The sequence below is a fragment of the Thermobia domestica genome, chromosome 10, assembly GCF_964235325.1.
Source record: "Thermobia domestica chromosome 10, izTheDome1.hap1.1, whole genome shotgun sequence".
NCBI lineage: Eukaryota > Metazoa > Arthropoda > Insecta > Zygentoma > Lepismatidae > Thermobia > Thermobia domestica.
The window spans coordinates 210,913,509-210,931,963 of NC_137463.1; the positions used below are offsets into that span (position 1 = coordinate 210,913,509).

General features: G+C 35.0%; 1 protein-coding gene across 1 annotated transcript in view; it reads left to right on the forward strand.

Moving 5' to 3' along the window:
• Nucleotides 1-3,852: 3,852 nt before the first annotated feature.
• The window catches only part of LOC145661761 (uncharacterized), a 49,327-nt gene continuing 34,724 nt past the window's right edge, over nucleotides 3,853-18,455 (forward strand). The window contains exons 1-2 of the mRNA XM_081727097.1: nucleotides 3,853-4,089; nucleotides 14,862-14,919. Coding sequence (XP_081583223.1) covers nucleotides 3,853-4,089; nucleotides 14,862-14,919 — 295 coding nt within the window. The remainder of the gene's footprint in view (nucleotides 4,090-14,861; nucleotides 14,920-18,455) is intronic.

Genomic DNA, 18,455 nt, shown 5'->3' on the forward strand with positions numbered 1-18,455 from the left:
AAAGTTAATACACACAGAAATTTCAGCATAATAGTTGCAATAGTAAATAAATAAACAAGTCACTGCATTATTTGGAAAACTCTTACTATGAAAGTACTTGGGCTCAAACGGGTGAATACGAATGAAAAGGAAAGCATGTGTAATGTTATCAGTCTGGAAGCAAACAGTGATGTCCGTTTTTCTGCAAGATGCTGTAAACGTCCGCAAAAGCAGGGCAAAGTAGAGCACATGCCGTAATTACAGGGCATTAGCTCCCATAGCTCGCGCTTCATCAAACTCTGCTATGGCGCCCTGCTTGATTGTCTTTAACTGTAGTGTACGATTTCCTTTGAACGCAACCGTGTTTTGCCGTTTCTTTGCTACATATTATAACACACATTTAATATTGCTTTTTGTCTTCAGTTTCAGGTATAGCTGCAGGAGTTATTTTTATGAATTGAATCTGCGCACATGATAATCCACGAGTGTGTTCTCTAGTGGGCATCAGTAAACTGTTTGATCACACTGTCGACACTACACCTTTACAGATATGATTCCTGTTCACTTTGGCTACTTTCATTCTCTCTTGCAGGACTTACAGTGTCATTATACGTTCTCACTTCTTCCTCTTCATTCTCTACAGAATCTTCACCACTGCGCTCTAACGTTCGGAGACTTTCGGTTTCTAACTGACTTCCATATTTTCTCATAACTAATTCTTCCAGAAAACATGCAAATGTCTCATCTTTTAGACCAATTCCTGCCTAATACGAGATACCTTGCATCGCATTTTCACCCCAACCAGTCGCACTACATTCATTGGATTGGTCACCACTCTCCTCACCATTTGACGTGTCACTACACATTCAACCTTTCCTCACGGGAAGAACTAGAGTTTGCAGCTTCACTGTTGAAAGTAGTGTAGCGGTAATCATGTGGTGCCCCTGCGTAGCGCCATCTATTGGTGCAATTTTGCACCATCTTGCAGACAAACTGACATCACCTATCATTTTAGGGGTACTAACACTAGTCATACTCTTATTTCTATGCTTATTATTATTATTATTATTATTATTATTATTATTATTATTATTATTATTATTATTATTATTATTATTATTATTATTATTATTATTATTATTTGTCAAGCTCACGTACTTTCCTTGACGGTCAAATAAGCACAAATATGAAAGCATGTTTAATGTTAGCACCCCTGAAGCAAACAGTAATGTCTGTTTTTTCTGCAAGCTGGTGTAAACGTCCACAAAAGCACGTGCATGCTGACAGAGCGTCTATAAATTCTGACCCCGGGTCAGTTTTGTGGAAACGTTTGCGTGGATGGAAACATCGGCACACACGTATTCCATTATTATTTGAGGCATACATGTTGAATGAAACCCAGGGGACCCCGAGGGTCCCAAGCAGGGTACACCTCACAATTTTCAAATGGTAAGTCGGTGAAGTAGTATATCGTTTGAAAGGTATTGTGAAAAGAAACAATCTGCAACAAATCCCAAGTCTCTATGCGCATCCTATGCAAAATGGTGGCCATAGACTCTTTCATGGCAACTGTGTTGATATTTTGACTGTCTACTATTCTCTACAGGGTGATTGTAGAGACTCGGGACTTGCTTTACCTTGTTTCTTTTCGCAATACCTTTCCAATGATATACTACTTGACCCCCTTACCGTTTGAAAATTTTGGTTAGGCTCTGTTTGGGACCCTTCGGGTGACTCTGGGACACAATTTTTTCATTCAAAAAGTATACATCTAAAAACAATGGGATACGTGTTCGCTTATTTTTCCATTTACTCAACCTTTTATTGCAGAAAATGACCTCAAGTCAGACAGTATAGACGCCCTGTAATTATGACACATGCTCTACTTTTCTCTGCTCTTGTGGAAGTTTATAGCATCTTGCAGAAAAACGGACATCACTGTTTGCTTCCGGGATGCAAACATTACACTTGCTTTACTTTTTGTGCGTATTCACCCGTTCGAGCCCAAGCACTTTCCTTGTTAGTAAATAAAACAATGCATGATCTGAACATATTAGTTCTTTTATCAGTAATACGAGTTTTTTAGTGAATGGACAAATTACTACATTATCTTAAATAATCGTGATAAATAAAACAATTGCAAATACACTGTTAGTGATTAACAAATTCCTACATCAACTATAAAACGTTATAGGTACATAACTTACTAAGTAAGTAAATTGAAGTAGTATGAAACTGGTAGCAATTTTTTAAATATGCATAATCTGAACATTTTTGATAAACTATAGTTTTACTATCCGCATACTGCCAGTAAATGAACAAATACTGTATTACTTCAAACAACATTCATACAATTAATAAGTTGTTGATGTAATATAGGCCAGTCAAAATAATGAAGAAAAGTACCTTACCCGGAACAAATTGCAACAAATTGTAACTCTGCTCGATTTTATGGTAGAGAAAAGCAATCTAAACAATATATCAAAAGTGTAGCAAAATCTGACGTGTTCTTTTTCGCCATTTTGAGCCGCCATATTGGATATTGGAACTGAACACTTTACTTTGAAACAGCAGGTATATCTTCTCACAGAATTAACATAGGAACTTTGTTCTTGTGTCAAATTGATGGTAATGGATCGTAGAAGTGAGGAAAGTTGGTAAAGTTTTGCAATGACTTCGTTATATTGAAATATGGTGGCTGTTCTCCTCAAAATTAAGTTACATTCGGTTTGTTACTTATAGTAATTGGCACATAACTATGAAACCGTTAAAGATACCAAAATCTCATCCGTAATAAAAGTTGTAGGGTAGAATCTATTCTTTCCAATGATATCAAAATAGTTTTACTGTCTTAAAATGTAACCGAGCTAGACCATGTTATGTGGCGAGAGTGTTATGTTATATATCATTGAAGTACGCAATCTCAGGCTACGTATTTTTTCTTTAAATAAATGAAATAAATTCTTCCTGAATTAATAAGGAGAATTATCTGAATTATTGTTATAAATGGAAAGTAATAATAATATTAGTAATGTATATCACTGGACCACATCCCAAGTGAGATTGTTGTTAGCTTTATTAAAAACCAAATCAAACATTCGCTAGAATATAACACTAGCGAATAAGACTGAGTTGCATTTTACGGTAGACCAAATAGTCCTCGTCCACATTTCAGAAGTTTACCTAAATCTATGACAGTCAACGATTTTGCATGAAAAGTGCTTTTGTATTGTGGGGTCTATTTGCGCACCCTTGTGGTGATGCTTGCAACTATGGTTTGTGACGTTACTTCCTCACATGGATCTTATGGACGAAAATAAGTAGAAGTGTTTGTCGGGTGCTGAAATACAAAAGCAAGAGAGGCTATCGCTGCAATAGAAGATATGACAGTAGGCCAAACAGGATAAGGTAGATGTGCCTATAATTGAGGTCAATGCCGATTTTTTGCAGGTAAGGGAAATGATGGAAACATGGAAGGAAACAAAGACTTCATCAAGCAGAACGTCTAGACTATGGATACAGTACATGCAAATTGTTAGTATCTGAAAGAAGTCCTAACTGCTGAAAGACCAGGTGACTGGGTTCTGTACATTAGATTCCTGAAAGAGATGCTTCCATTCCTTAAAGACATAACTTTTATGCAAAGACCATCCACATTCATTTGCAAGATATGGAAAACTTCCATAGCACAACTCCTATGTACACTGCATGTTTCAGAAAGGATTTTAAGTTGACCGATATTCTAAAAAATACTGGGCAGAACTACCAGATCATTCCATCAAACAAATCCTGATGAGAACCATAAAATTTAACGGAGGCATGACAAGAGGAAGAGGAATGACGAACTCTCAAGTAAATTTATGAGTTTAGTCAATGACACAATGTGCTGAAGCTAACTGTGCCATCCAAGAGTTCACTGGAGTGAAGTACAACACAATCGAACAATACACTGAAACTTCTCAGGCCCGAAGTCGAAGGAATACTGAAGACACAGACAAGTTGTTGGAATATCTAACTGACAGAAACCCATTCCAAGCGGATTCCAAGTTGCGCAGCATAACATCAGTTCTGCGTGCAACTGAGTATGTAAATGTTGATCGAGCCGAAGAAGTAGGAAGAAGCATATTTCGTTCTATGGTTGGTAAAAAGTTCAATCTTAAACCTTTAAACGAAGTGAACAGTCCGTGACAATGGCAATGAAAAAACTTATAAAGCTTAATAAAGAAGTCGTGCAAATCGATCACTGTCTCTTTTTTCAACGACTCGCAGTAGTTGCAACTAGTAAAAAAATGCCAACAAAAGAGCTGTTAAAACACAAACTGTGCAGCTATCCAGCAGCACTCTCATTTGTCCCTCCTACGACAGGGAATAAATCAGTTTTGCGGGTGCCTCGTAGATTGCTGCTAAAGAAACACAGCAAGCCAAACCTGTCAGCAATGTTTACATTGTGGATGGAAGGCTCTGTTACATCATGTATCATGAACTCAAGTCAATTACGTTTTTGGGCATCTGTAGGAGTTATGCGGTGCACATTCAACATCAGTGCAATATTTGATTTTGACGGAAATTCTGATGGTCCATCTGTAAAAGATGAAACCCACAGCAGAAGATATGGTAAGAATGACAGGCCTGATGTCCTAATATCCTTTAACAGTAATCTCATCATAAAAAAAGAAAACAACTTAGCAAAGTGAACAAACAACGGTTCACCCACATACTCAGTTCTCACCAAGAAGGAATATAAGTTTGTACATGTAAAAGGAGATACAGATTTATCAATTGCAGAGATTGCCGTGGAAGTTGCTTGCGAGAAGGATGATGTTGTTGCTGATGATACCGATGAAGAATCAGTACCCCAAATACATGCTGCATCTTTGTCACCACATACATGCTGCCTGTAAAAATATTTTTCCATCCCAGAATAAGAAAGGGAATGCGCAGTCCACATCAGTGACATCTTCAAGCAATCCAAAGTAGCTTGGGAGTCAACATCATTCAAAATCTTCTATTTGTACATGCCTTTCAAGGTTGTGATTACTTTCAGTTTCCAGTCAAAGGGAAAGGTCTGAAAATGCTAGTGAAAGCGACAACTTTATGCAAATGTGCAGACCTTTTTAATGATACATCTGTAACTACCAAAGGTTGTTGCAGCAGGTGAGAAAGCAACAGTCGAAATATACAACGGTTCAGGATAAGATACTTTTTATGATCTCCGATTTAAACGTTTCAGCGAAAAAATTGTAAGAAATATGTACTTTTCAATTAAGCCGCAGTTCCTTCCACCAACGTCAGCAGCAGCCAAGTTCCATAGTATGAGAACTTACTACCAAACGCAAGTTTGGAGGGGGAATGATCGGCTGCTACCAACAGAATGAGGATGGTCTATTAACGATGTACAACTACTCCCAATACTAACAGATTTACCTCCTGCACCTAAGGATGTATTGGAAACGGCCCATTGTAACTGTAAGACAGACTGTCAATCAGGCCGTTCTTCTTCCCGAAGCCATATCTGGACTGTTTATCTGGATGTGGAGAATGTCGGGGTTCTGCGTGCTCGAAGAGCCCACATGAATACGACATACCGTATGAGTTCGAGGATGAAGATCAAAATGATGATTTCCAGTAAGAATGATAACATATTAAATAATGAACGTTTATTATTGACTGACGTTATAGTCATACATTACTATATACACACCAACTGATCATTCATTTATTCCTGGTATCTCTTTCTGTTTTGCTAATTTCATTGGTGTTCAGTAGATTTGGTTGATTCGATACTGTACACTATATATATATATATATATATATATATATATATATATACAGACAGAGAGAGAGTTATGTGTGAAATTCTTAACTTATTCATTCCATTTGAAACATTGTATAGAAGAATGCTGGAAAAAATAAAATCATTACGATTTTTACTATATTTATCGCTACCTTTCGTTAGAGTGACACTTACGCCACATAACATGGTCTAGCTTTCTTAATTTCTAAGACAACGAAACCATTTTAATATCAATGGAAAGAACAGATTCTACTCTGCAACTTTTATTACGGATGAGATTTTGGTATCTTTAACGGTGTCATAGTATGTGCCAATTACTATAAGTAACAAACCGAATGTAACTTAATTTTCGGGAGAATAGCCACCATATTTCAATGTAACGACGTCATTGCAAGACTTTACCAACTTTCCTCACTTCTACTATCTATTACCATCAATTTGACACAAGAACAAAGTTCCTGTGTTAATTCTTTGAGAAGATATACCTGCTGTTTCAAAGAAAAGTGTTCAGTCCCAATATCCAAAATGGCGGCTCAAAATGGCGGGGAAAAATACACGACCAATCCCATTGTGTGGTATGTCATTTTTCTGGAAAACCCCAGGAGTAGTTTACTTTTAGGGTTCTCGGACTATTTTCTCAAAACCGACTCATTTCATAATTTTGTTCATACTTCATCAAAAAAAAAAAAAAAAATAACATTACTAACATGACAATGTTTCATAATTAATTTGTCCTAAAAATATCCACAAGGGGTGGTTTACTCTTGAAAATGATATTCCCGTGTGATTTCTCAAAAACGACTCAGGAAAGTTTGCTCATATTTCATAAACGAACTGTCGTTGACAAACCAACAATACGATATAAATCAGTTTTCATTAAAGAATGAAAAGGAGTAGTTTACTCTCGGGATGAGTCTTTTGTCAAATGATTTTCTCAAAAAGGACTCAGTCAATTTTGTTCATAAATAAATTTTCCATTAAGAAACCTACAACATTATATAAATACGAGGGGAGCCTGGAAAGTTCATGAAAGCACCAAGAAGAAATTTACCTGGAAGAACCCTTATAATACATTATTCAACGTATTCCACCCGAAGCTCAATACACTTTTCACAACGATGTTGCAACATTTCTAACCCTTGAAAATAGAAGGTCTTGTCCTGCTCTGCAAACCAGCCCTCCACCTTCCCAATGAGTGCCTAATCGGATGGAAAATGTTTGCCTTTGAGATGTTTTTTGAAATGTGGCAAGAGGCGATAGTCGGAGGGAGCCAGATCAGGTGAGTAAGGTGGGTGAGGTACACAGGTAAAGCTCAGATCCACCAGCAATTGCATTGTTTGATGAGCCTTGTTGGAGGGTGCATTGTCCTGGAGAAACTGAACACCATTGCTCCCTTTTCTCCGACGTTTTATCTTCAGAGCCTCCTTCAGCTCAATCAAATAGTAGAAATAAACTCCACCCTTAACGGTTTCACACTTTTTAAGATATTTGATGAAGATAACACCGTCATTATCCCAAAACACCGATACAAGCACCTTCCCAGCTGATCTTTTGCTTCGGAACTTCTTCGGTCGGGGAGATCCACTGTGGCGCCACTCAATGTATTTCTGTTTAGTATCTGGATCATAGTAGTTCACCATGTTATATCTTCTGTCACCAGACTGCGCAAGAACTTACCAGAATTTTGAAACTTTTGCAAAATTTCCTGTGATATCTGCACCCGTGTTCTTTTCTGGTCAGCATTCAAACATTTTGGGATACATTTGGCACTGACCTTCCACATGTTCAAATATTCTGCTATTATGACACCCACACTCTCACGCGATATCCCCACACACGCAGCAATGTTTTTGATCGATATGCACTTATCCTTCATGATCATGTCATGCACTCTGTCGATGTTTTCTGCACTTGAAGGCCTGCCTCAGCAAGGTTCATTTTAAATCTCACGATAACCAGTCTTAAAACGCCTCACCCACTTCGATACTGTTGTATATTTAGAAGCGTGTTCCCCAAAAGTATCCTGCAAAGTTTTATGAATTCCCATAGAGGATTTGTCTTGCAGCACAAAAAACTTGATGACACTGCGAAGCTCATTGTTCTCGAATTTCCTTAGATCCTCCGCTATACAATGATATGTTTCAATTGTTATTTCTTCTTGGTGATTTAATGAATTTCCCAGCCCCCCTTGTAATTTTTCGTTAAACAATTCCTTTAAAAATCGTTAGGAAATTGGTGATGAGATTCTCCCGGACGATTTTCTCAAATCCCACTCAGACAATACCAGGTACTATATGATCTTGAAGTTTTGCTGGCGTCTCTAATGTTCTCGGGATTGCTGCTAGAGTGAGTGTTGCTGTGCTGAGCTTTCGGTACCATACAGCGGCAACATCTTCAGAGCTCTGAAGATGTTGCCGCTGTATGGTAACGAAGGCTCAGCACAGCAACACTCACTCTGGCAGCAATCCCGAGAACATTGGATTAATACTAGGTACTGCTCATATTTTATAAACAATTTTCCAATAATAAACTTACAATAAGGAACTTTCACTTAAAACAATCACAACGGGTAGTTTTACTCTTCGAGTTAGTATTTTTTGGAACATTTTCTCAGAAATCAATCTATAAATTTTGTTAACATTTCAAAAATAAACGATCAATTGAAAAGCCTTCAATATAATATAAATATCATTTTCTATTAACAAATTCAATAACGGTAGTTTACGCTTGGGATAAGATTTTTCCCGGACGATTTTCTTAAAAATCACATAAGCAATTCTGTTCATATTTTATTCTGTTCATATCTAATAAATGTTCCATTAAGAAATATCCAGTATATTAATAATTTTTATTAAGAAATTAAAAAGGGACAAGTTATCTGCGGACAATTTTTTGAAAATCCACTCATGCAATTTCGTTCTTATTTCATAATAAACATTTCTTAAACAAACCTATGATATAGTATAAACAATTTCTCGTGAAAAAAACTGGAAAACTTAGGTTGCTGTTGGAAATGTTTCCTTCGATACAGTTTTATGAAAGCGTCTTTTATAATTTTCAAGAATGTTCAGTGTGGTTGCTGTTCGTTTTATTTTATTTTTTTTTTATATTCTAATCATGTATGTAAAAAGTTTTACATTATTTACATACGGGTTGCAGATTTTTTTAACCAACTTTTACTTACATATTTTTTCTTGTAGCTTATTTGTAACTATAAAAAATGACTTTTGTTGATTTAGAATTTTCTTTATTTGCTTCTCTTGTTTTCTTTATTTCTTTTCTGATTTTCCACTTTTAGCTTTATAGTACATCTGACTTTACAATGATATTGTATATTTATTTTGTGAATTTCTTATTTTTATATCTTGGTTTTGGGCAACGGTGCATAAAAGTACACAATCTGTCGTGTAGAAGAAGAAAAAAGAATATATAATGTCTTTGATTCTAAATAGAAAGAAATAATATTTAATCTCAATGTGTATAATAGGTACTCTTCGTTACCATAACAGCGGATAATTGTTTATATAAAAAGTTGCTATGACAACTAACAAGGAAAATTATTATTATCATTAATGAAGTTAAGTGAAAAGGAATAAAAGCTAATGATGCTACAAGGTGACTTGTCCTATTTAATGTATTTTGACCGTGCTGATACATCTAAAAGTTACACGAACTGTGGGATGGAATGTAACATAAATATAATGTTACAACTTGATTAGTTTTCACTCTTTTTGTTTTTATTTTTGAGTGAAGACAAAAGAAATGAAATTACGGTGATCATAGAAAAATCGAGATTTCAACAGAATTAATCGTTTCATGACCCCTACAAGAAGAAAAAGTGATTTTCGGATGTCTGTCTACGTGTTTATCCTAATATGAATGTGTTCACTTGCCTAAACACCATACTGTTTACCTGCTCACCATATCCGAACCAAATTTTCAACTGAAGTTACTTAATTTTCTTTCTATTTCTTAAGTTAAAAGCAGTAATTATTTAAAAGAAAAAGTGATTTTCTCGTAAACGGCTCTAATGTATATATATATATATATATATATATATATATATATATATATATATATATCGTACATCAATATTTCATTATTAACTCCACAGTGTTTCCCTGGGGAAAAAAAGTGTGTTTACTCTAGGGTGTGAGTTTTTTCGGACGAATTTCTCAAAAACGAGTAAGACAATTTTATTAATACTTCACACATAAAACATTTCTAAATTAACAAGATGCCATAACTAATTTGTCTTGAAAAAATACACAAGAGATAATTTATTGTTTGGGCGAGTTTTTCGCGGACGATTTCCTTATAAACGACTCAAACAATTTTGTTCATATTTCATAAATGAATGTTCCATTGAGATACCTACAACATGATATAAATAAGTTTTCAAAAAAAAAAAAATCACAAGGAATAATTAGCTTTTGGGGGCGAGTTTTTGCTCGACAATTTTCTCAAATACGACTGAGGCAATTTTGTTAATATTACGTAAACAAATGAACCAGTGAGAAATAAATCTTCTCCCATTAAATAAAAGACCAAAGGGTAGTTTACTCTAGGATTAAGGTTTTCCAGACTATCTCCTCAGAAACGACTCAAAGAATTTTGTTCCTATTACATAAATAAATATTTCAGTAAAATATCTAGAATATGACTTGAATCAGGTTTCATTAAAACGTTCACGAAGAGAAATATACTCTTAGAGTAAGTTTTTCCGGGACGACAATTCTGTTCAAATTTTATAAATAAGAATAAATGCTCCCTTAAAAAAGCTACAGTATAATATAAATCATTTTTCATCTAAAAAATAACGTGGGGTAATCTACTCTTGGAGTGACATTTTCCTGCCAAAATTTTCTCAAAAATGAGTCAATTTTGTTCACATTTCATAAATGAATGGCCCTTTAAGAAATCTGCAATAAGCTACAAATCATTTGCCATTAAACATGCACAAAACTTAGTTTACTCTAGTGTGAGATTTTCCCGAATGATTTCTTTAAAAAAATACCTAGGAAATTCTGTTATATTATACAAATAGAGGTACCATTAAGAAATCTACAGTATGGTATAAATCATTTTTTATTTAAGAATTCATAAGGGATGGTTTACTCTTGGGGCGAGTTTTCCGTAACAATTTTCTCAAAAATAAGCTAGTCAATTTTGTTCATAATTCATAAATACATATTCTATTAGGAAGCTTAGAATATGGTATAAATAATTTTTCGTTTAAAACATACACAAAGGGTAGTTTACTCTTGGTGGTGGTGAAATTCTTTGCGTTGATTAACTGCAAATACGATAAATTGAATAGCACTAAGTTTAGCACAGCGTTAAAGTCAAGAGGGTAGGTTCTGTGGATTGAAAATATGAGCTCACCTAATAATGTTGATGAAATGGGGTGAAAATAAACTTAACGAAAACAAGAAAACGATTTTATTAGGCCTCTCTCTACTTTTGGAAATACTTATTCTAAGGTTGATTCTTGGTGCAAGGATGTCAGAAAATACATTAACAATATATTTCAGAACTGGAACTTAGCAAGTATTTGTCTGCAAGAATGTTATTTAACTTTGGTTTAATTTTGAAGTAAAATAATTACTGGAAAAAGTTGTTGTTCAGAATATTTTTTTCATTAGACTAAAAGCGAACATGAATGAAGTGATTTTTTTATACTGTGTACCTTTTGAGCTCAAAATAAATGCCAATAAATGAGGTAGCATGCGGGTGTCTGCGCCACTCTTAGAACTGTGTGTCACTGCTAGAATATGGAAACAATAGATGCAATGTGCTATTCTACAGAATATCTACTACTTAACCGCGTAATTTTGAGTTGAGTTGATTTTAGTTTAGCGTCTCTTTCAGCAGCGAGGCTATATGAGACGTGGACCTACTGATTAACGTGGAATCCGAACCACATGAGTTCCCGCCGGGAATCGAACCCGGGTTTCCCACGCCAAAGGAGCGGACGCTAACCGCTTAGCCACGAGGTAGCTCTACTGCGTAATTTTGTTTAAACATATGCACACTATTAAAATTCAGGTAGTTTTGCAAAAACATCATCGTCAAGTTTAAATCTCTTTTACTAGACTATATAATTCAAGCAAAATATCAGTAGTTCAGAATAATCACTCACTATTTGATAAATGCTATTTTGGGATGTTTGAGATTGTTAACACATTTCTAGTAGCTGAATCGGTATTAAATTATAAGAAAAAAACATAACTTCTAAAATTATTGTTTATGATTCATTATAAACTAAAAGTAAAACAATTTGATGAATTATTACTGAATCGGTATTAAATTATAAGAAAAAAAACATAACTTCTAAAATTATTGTTTATGATTCATTATAAACTAAAAGTAAAACAATTTGATGAATTATTAAATACTTTTAGTCTAATATCTCGTGGTCCCGTGAATGTCCTAACACTGTTCATAGTACAAATTGAGACAGTTTGTGCCATTGCAGCTTCTTCATATGTCGTTCTGAATAGTATATTAGAAAAATATTTTCCGCGTCATTTATTCAATTGGAGTGTGTCTGTTTTCTTACAGATAATTTACTGTAAATTTTTAGTTAAACAGAAGTGGAGTTCCCGATTGCCAGATATATCACCGGAAAAATTCTGGTATTCTTCTAAGAGTACACAGTGCACAATTTGCTTTTAGCAGAAACAATACTTAAAGTAGTATTGGAAATGAACAACCTATGTTTTAGCCGAAAAAAAGATGGTTTTATCCGATTTCCTCGGAAAATACGTATGATAACTTATACCCACCAATCTGAGTTTGTTTAGGTCAATGTAATCTATGAATTGATATGAGTTTCAACTTTAGACAATATTAAAAGCTTAAAGTTTAAGATTTAATTGTGATTTTGGATAAATATCATTAGCAGAACTAATTATACTCTTATGTACTGTCGTTTCGCTCGTGTCTTAATGAAAAAACTTAATATGGGTAGTTTTTGCTTGACAAGTAGCACAATTATGGAAGAGCATCACGTTTTAGGTGCATCAAAAATTCATTCATAGCATTTTGTATAGCTTTATGAGATTTATCGCTTGGTATGTCTTGTTTTCGGACCTTTACTTGTTAAAAATTAATGATTTTGAAGCCTTTCTTATTTTAGTGAAGTTATATATATATATATATATATATATATATATATATATATATATATATATATATATATATATATATATATATATATATATATATATATATATATATAATCCTGTGCAGACAGAGTATAATGGTGCTGAAGAGTGCTAAAAAAAAACAGCCCATCAGACTATAATTTGCATCAGATTGGTAATGATATGGTCTAACAGTCTTACATAAATATTTGATAAATTCATCTAATTTAAATTTTGCATTTCAAATTTCATATCTATTTAAATTTTCATGTAAAAGTTGTATTTTGACATTTTCAAGTACACATGGAACGCAAGGTCAGAACCATCTATACACAAGCTGTCAATGTGGGTATTTAGTGCTGGAAAGTGGAAAATAGTGTTTATACATGAGACGAGGCGAGACGAATAATAAGGATTCTGTCGATTCGTTTTTTAAGTCTCATTTTGGTTCTCAATTTTTGTTGTCTCATCTCGATTTTCGGAAAGTTTTATCATCTCGTTTTCTACATTTATGTACAATATTTCTTCCCTATTTTTTTTCTTAGTTTCATCTAGAATTTATCAGCATCCTTCCGCGTTACAAGAGCTGTAATATAACTACATTTAAAGTATATTTTTTATTAGAGTATATTGTATAATGATGGGCGTACCTTCAAACGTTGATGAATGCTCTTCATTTTGTTCGTAAAATCACTATATCAATTTATAATTTATTTTTTTACTATGAATCATATAACACCAAAACATGTTTGAGATCTGAAAGTTTGATCAACTGGTGTTGCCCACAAGATTTGGAAAGTTATCATTGGCAAAACTATTGGAACTGAATCCATGAAACGTTTTTTTTTTTAAATTTCAAAACAATAGATTTGAAACAGACTTAAGCAAATACTAAATATATAAGTGAATAAATAATACGAGGGTGATTCAGAAAGTAATGCCTCCAAGGCGATACCTTTATTTGTGTTTGACAGATAGCACCGATACAAGTATCAGTAGAAAGCTTGTAATGTCAGCTACAAATGATGGGATCATTTTTTAAAACATAATTCTCATTACGGGGAACACCTTTACGCCAACGCGGAACAAGGTTTTTCACGCCATCGTCAAAGAATTGTGGTGGCCAGTAGCGTACCCAGGAATTTATTTCGGGGGGGTGGGTTCAAACTAAATATGAAACTATTTTATATTAAAATTGCTAAAATTGCCCCTAAAATTAGGCTAAATTTTTAAAAAGTCGAAATTTCGGGGGGGGGGGTCCGGACCCCCGTGTCCCCCCCTTCCGTACGTCCCTGGTGGTGGCTGCTGACAACACTATTGCCGAACTGCTGCTTCCACCTCCTACCGTTGGCCCTGAAGGTGGTCCCTAAGTTTAGAGAACACCCGAAAGTCGCAGGATGCAAGATCCGGACTATAGGCAGGATGAGGCAGAATGTCAACAACACTTTGCCAGCAAGTGGTACAACTTTGATTTTTTTTTTTTGGCGGAGGAGAGGACATTTGGCGTTACTTCAACGACTAACGTTTCGTTTCCGGGTCGTAATGGTGTATCCACGACTCATCGCCGATGATGAATGTTAATGGACGCAAACCTTCCGCAGTCTGAAATTCAATATCAGCCCGATGTTTCAACTTGGACGCCACCACTGCATGCCATGGATTGCTCCATTATTCTGGGACGAGAAGATATAGGAAGGTGAAACAAGTGACATTCTATAGTTTAAAAATCAGTGCATTAGTGATAAACAGTTCAGAATGTTTGCAGTAGACCCTACTGTTGGTCAAACAGTGAGCTTGGAGGCATTATTTTCTAATCACCCACGTAAATATGTAGTTGCATACATATGATAATACCTAATAATAAAGAAATAACTTTCAATTGAGGAAAAATGAAGTCTTTTAGAGAAGAATAACGATTAATTTCAAATTTACTATTTCAGGTCATGCACTGGTTATTGGTATTCACCATTGCCGGAGTTGTGTTAGAAGTTTCAGGAGGTAAGTGTGTGTGCTACATTCTGCTTTTAAATTTAATTGACTAAAGTAGCCTATTAGTTACTGATACGCAGATAAGAAAAAATAAGAAGTCTAACATACCTAAAACTTCAAAAAAAAATTAACTAACTAACATGTAGTTATATTGAATTATTATAATACAATATTTAAATAAGAATCAGAGTTTGTGGAAGATGGGTAATAAAAATTTACTTTATTTGTCTTATTGATGGCTCTTTTATGTGGAAAATTTAAGATTTTGTAGCCTTCTTCAAACATTTAACAACGTGCATATACTGCTTTCAAAATACGTACGTACACTAACACACAAAAAACACGAGAAATTATACAAGAAACGGGTTAACCCGTCTCATATATAAAAGAATGTGATACTGAGTAAGAAAAATAGTTAAATATTACAATACAAATACAAATTTCTACTTACAAATACAAATACAAATAGTAATACAAGTTTCCAATTACAGAGAATACAATCTGAAATAAAAATAAAATGAAGAAAACATAAAAGTGACTATTATATGTGTCGATACATAAAGCTAGATGTACTGTATGTATTATATGCATACACAGAAAAATCCGTTCTCCGGACAGCGGTATATAGTACAAATATACGGAATCCTCTTGCTTACTACAGAAATCAGTATGGAGCATACGTTATCCATATGCTGCATAGTACTGCCCTTAGATGTTACATCATGCCGTTGCAGGATATCTGACATCTAACAGTTTTCCGTGTATCACATGCATATACTAATGTTACATTCCTCAGCTGTATGTTATATACGTCTAATATCTGTATGTGAGATCCTGACCGCCTATATTGTTTCATGCGAAAAGTACGTATAGATGGAATACTTATACGGAAAGTATTATAAAATATGCGTTTTCAGTTATGCGCCTGCTGTACGTTAGGTCCAAAAACTACAGGAATTACGCCTGTAACCTACTTTTTAAGTACTAGTACGCCACGTGCATTTTTCTTCTCACCATAGGGTTGACATTCCAAAACACGACAACAACTAGAACTGAGCGGTGCCGGATTTTGGAAAATGCCGGATTTTGAATGGTGTTGTATATCTGGTCTTCTGTAAAGTATTAAAACTTTTGCGCGCAAGATTGCGTTAGTCTCTCACAGATTAGGGCATATGAATCATAGCGGGTCAGACCCAGTGTCATTTGACAGCTGAAAGTTGAAGTTAGTAGATAATCTGAAGTGTTAAAAATTCTTATAATCTAGATGTGTGTGTGTGATGAGTTGAAGTGTTAGAAATTCTTATAATCTAGAAAATGAATTAACTTTCTGCAAAACTGCGATTTTACAATTTTATTTTGATAAGCGAGCAAATTCTACGCAAGCCCGTGAAGAAATTTATGCTGTTTGTGGACAAAATACGTTATCAAATGAACAGCCAAAAGAAATTTGCTTTTGTTCTGGAAATTTCAGTGTCCAAGATGCTCCTCGCAATGATCGACCAATCACAGTAAAATTGGATGATATTTTAACAAAAGTTATGTAAGTATTCATAGCATCGCCAATTATCTAAACCTATATCACCAAACAGTGTTATGAGCTCCCTCGTAGATATGTGTATAGCGTAACATCTATGCGGGAGACATGTATTCGATTCCCGGTGGGAGTTCTTGTGGTTCGGACACATGTGAAACTGTAGGTCGACGTTTCATATAGCCTTAATGCTAAAAGAGACCTAAAATCAAATCATTGCATCAAATAATTTTAAACCAGTTAGAGAAAGCTGGCTCTAAAAGTAATCTCGACGTTTGGCTGTTTCATAATCTGACTTAAAAGCATTATTGATTTTCTAATTGCGAATTTCTACTGAAACGTAACGAGCTCGAACCATTTCTGAAATGATAGATCACGAGTGAAGGAAAGTAGATAACCTATGACAACCATATGCAAAGAAGATCTTAGTCGAAGCTCCACAGTCTGCGGCAAAGCTCACACTCACGTCCAGGAAGGTCATGTTATATGTTTCGTACGGTTAGAAGAGCATTGTGTACCACGAAACACTGCCGCCGGGAAGAACGATAGACAGTATAAAAAATTAGCACAAGTGAGGCTAGCAATTAAAAAAAAAACCGGATTTCTTCAATAGGAAATATGTTGTATATCACGTTGCCAATGCCACACTACATACAGATTTAATGATTCATCAAGAATTGGAAGAACTTAGCTAGGAGATTTTAATTCATCTACCGAATAGCTCGGACCTTGTGCTGTCAGACTATCATTTGTGTCGGTCACCGCAGAGTTCCCTGGATAATGTTAAGGTAGTTTGGAAAGAAGCATGTGAAAACTACGTGTCACACTTTTTGAAACTAGAAATCCCAGAAGTGAGCAACGGAATTATTTATGGTGTTGTCGTAAAACTGGCAGAAGGTCATCAAACAGAATGAAAGACATGTAGTTTCATAATGTAATTTTCCAATAATGATAAATGTCTTCTCAATTTTGACCTCCAAAGGCTCAACAACTTTTAGACAAGTTGATGTTTAACATAAAATAACCACATGTATAATCCTTTAAAGAAATAAAATTAAACAACAAATGAAATACTAAGTAAATGATAAAATAAGAAGGAATGGGGAGAAATGCCTCTTAGCAAATTTTAAAAAGTCTCAAGAACTGGTTATCGACTACAGCACTATCAACATTTTAAACAGTGTTCCCAGAAAACAGTGATAGTAAATTTGAAACTGCACTTGGAAATCCATATCTGAAATTTGAAGGAACCAGATTATCGATGTTTGGATTTTTGAATGTCAACCTTTATTCTATTCTTATTCTGCAATTATCACAGGTACATATTAAACGTTTTAACTTGTGGATGACTTGACCAATTATGAAATGGGTGTTTTGACTCTGACTTAGACCACCTGTGTTTTGTTATACCGGTTTAATAGAAGGTACCAATGGGTCGTTACATCAGTAGAGACAAATCTGCTCTATGAGTAAAGTTAACAGGAAAGGATTGAGACACTAAGTGAGAAAATGGTGCCCACTAGATACGAATATGGTAGATGCCGTTGTCAATGCAAAACTAAGTGTAAAGTGAGTAGTCTGTTGCAAGATGACGAGAAGGGTTCATCTAAGTAATCATGATAGTTCCAGATCTCTAGATTGACTTGAGGCACGTCGAAGTAGGTTGTATAGAAGTTGGTTTAGTTATATTGAGATACATTTGACGTGGGTCTTATAATCTGACAGTCGTGTTTCCACAACTAGTTGTGTTTAATCTGCAGACAAGCTCTACTAACTATTGCCTGGCATCAAAATGTCCAATGTAGGAGACTGTGATACAGCTGGACTATGGGTATTTTATCCCACTCGTCTTTACATGGTTTCCACAGGCCGGCGACGGTGCGCACTCGACGATGAAACAAGAAGCGCTTGAGGAATCCGAATGCATAGTCGGTTATGCTGGTACTTAGACTCCTGCCAAGGATGTCAGAGAAGGGAATTGCCGAATTTCTCGATTCCTGTTGCATTACTGTGA